Source organism: Numida meleagris, unplaced genomic scaffold (assembly GCF_002078875.1).
Source record: "Numida meleagris isolate 19003 breed g44 Domestic line unplaced genomic scaffold, NumMel1.0 unplaced_Scaffold706, whole genome shotgun sequence".
Classification (NCBI taxonomy): Eukaryota; Metazoa; Chordata; class Aves; order Galliformes; family Numididae; genus Numida; species Numida meleagris.
In genome coordinates, this window is record NW_018364921.1 from 4,732 (window position 1) to 6,548 (window position 1,817).

A 1,817-nucleotide genomic window follows, 5' to 3' on the forward strand; every position below is an offset into this window, starting at 1 on the left:
AGCGGCAGCTGCTGGACGGGTTGCGGCTCCGCGAGAGGCCCCGGATCGCCCACCCGGTGCCGCGCGTGGCCGTGGCTCGGGCGCTGCGGCGGTTGCAGGCGGACGGGCCCCGACGGGGTGACCCCCCCGAGGACGAGAGGCGCTTTGAGATCATCAGCTTCGCGGAGGAAGGTGGGTGCGGGACCCCCCTGCGGGTGCGGGAGCGCTCGGGATGTGCGGCCCCGAGCCCCGCAGCGCTGCTCCCCCCGGGGTCCTCGCGGTGGGGTGGGGGTGTCCGGGAGGGCTCAGCCCGGAGTGGAATGGAACCGTCGGTCCGTGACCCTTGGAGCTGCTGGGGAGGGTCTCAGGTGACACAGACGGATCCTCCCCCCCCCCCCGCTCTGTGCCGCTGCCCCTGCGGGTCGGGGGTCTCTGTCGTGTAGCACTGCGATGTCTGTGTCCCCCCCACACCCCACGATGGATGGGGGCAGCACGGCCGTGGGGAGGGGGGCTGAAGGGACGCTCTTGCGTGCACAAAATGCTCAGCTTGGATTTATGGTGCCGGGGCGGGGGGGGGAGAGGCAGAGATGGTTGAGGGCCAGAGGGATTGGAGCTGGAGGGATGTGGGGCTGGGGGCTGTAAGGGGCTGGGGGCTGTAAGAAGATGGGGGGTGTAAGGGGCTGCGGGGTGTAAGGGGCTGGGGGGTGTAAGGGGATGGAGGGTGTAAGGGGATGGAGGGCTGCAGGGATGGAAATGGTGCCCCAAACCAGGGCTTCAGGGCTGCCCAGAGGGAGGGACAGCGTTAGGGTCAGGGTTAGGCTGTCCCCCGCTCCCCGCTGTCCCCTTCTGTGCCCGTTCCACCGGGCAGAGCGGGACAGTTCCCCTACGGAGCAGCACGTGGCCACACGCGCAGAGCGCAGCATCCTCGGGGAGGGGAGGGACGGACTGAAGGACGGAGCGGGGCTTTGCGGGTGGGAGCTCAGCCCTAAGGGCGCCGTGGGCGCAGCCCTCACCCCCTCCCCTCTCTCCCCGCAGAGCCCACGTCCTCCCCGGGCACGGTGCTGCGCTTCCACCTCTCCCCCCCCCCGGACCAGGAGGTGCGCGTGGTGCAGGTGCAGCTGTGGCTCTACGTCCGGGTTCCTCGCGGCGCGGTGACCAACCTCACCCTCAGCGTCTCCCTCGTGGAGGGGAGCGGCGACGCCGGTGCCGTCGGGGGGGGGCACCGCGCTCTGCTGAGCGCACGGCGGGTGAACGCGCGGGGCAGCGGCTGGAGGAGCTTCTCCCTCCTCCCCGCCTTGCGCGGCTCCTTCGGGGCGGAGCGCAGAACGCTCCGGCTGCACCTGCGGGGCTACGGGGACGGAGGCGGCGTCGTCGCGGCCACCAACGCCACCCGGCCCCGTCGGCCCTTCCTGGTGGCCTCCGCGTCGCTGCGGGACCCGGAGCACCGCGTGGCCAAACGCAGCCTCCGCTGCAACCGCGACTCGGCTCTGTGCTGCCGCCGGGATCACTACGTGGATTTCCGCGCCATCGGTTGGAACGATTGGATCATCAGCCCCGAGGGCTACCAGCTCAACTACTGCGTGGGGCAGTGCCCCCTGCACGTGGCGGGCAGCCCCGGCATGGCCTCGTCCTTCCACAGCGCCGTGCTCAGCCTGGTGAAGGCCAACAACGTGCGCACGGCCGCCCACTCCTGCTGCGTCCCCACGCGCCGCCGCCCGCTCTCGCTCCTCTACTTCGACCGCAACAGCAACATCGTCAAAACCGACATCCCCGACATGATCGTGGACGCCTGCGGCTGCAGCTGACCCAGGAGGTTCCGGGGAACCCCCCACCCCTTC

At 71.1% G+C, this 1,817-nt stretch overlaps 1 protein-coding gene across 1 annotated transcript; it reads left to right on the forward strand.

Moving 5' to 3' along the window:
- Positions 1 to 2: 2 nt before the first annotated feature.
- On the forward strand, positions 3 to 1,811 carry LOC110391987 (inhibin beta E chain-like; the record flags this gene model as incomplete). Its single annotated transcript, XM_021383932.1, has 2 exons — positions 3 to 171; positions 1,015 to 1,811. Coding segments are annotated over 2 exons (939 nt in total), but the record flags the coding sequence as incomplete, so codon positions are not given.
- Between the last annotated feature and the right edge of the window lie 6 nt (positions 1,812 to 1,817).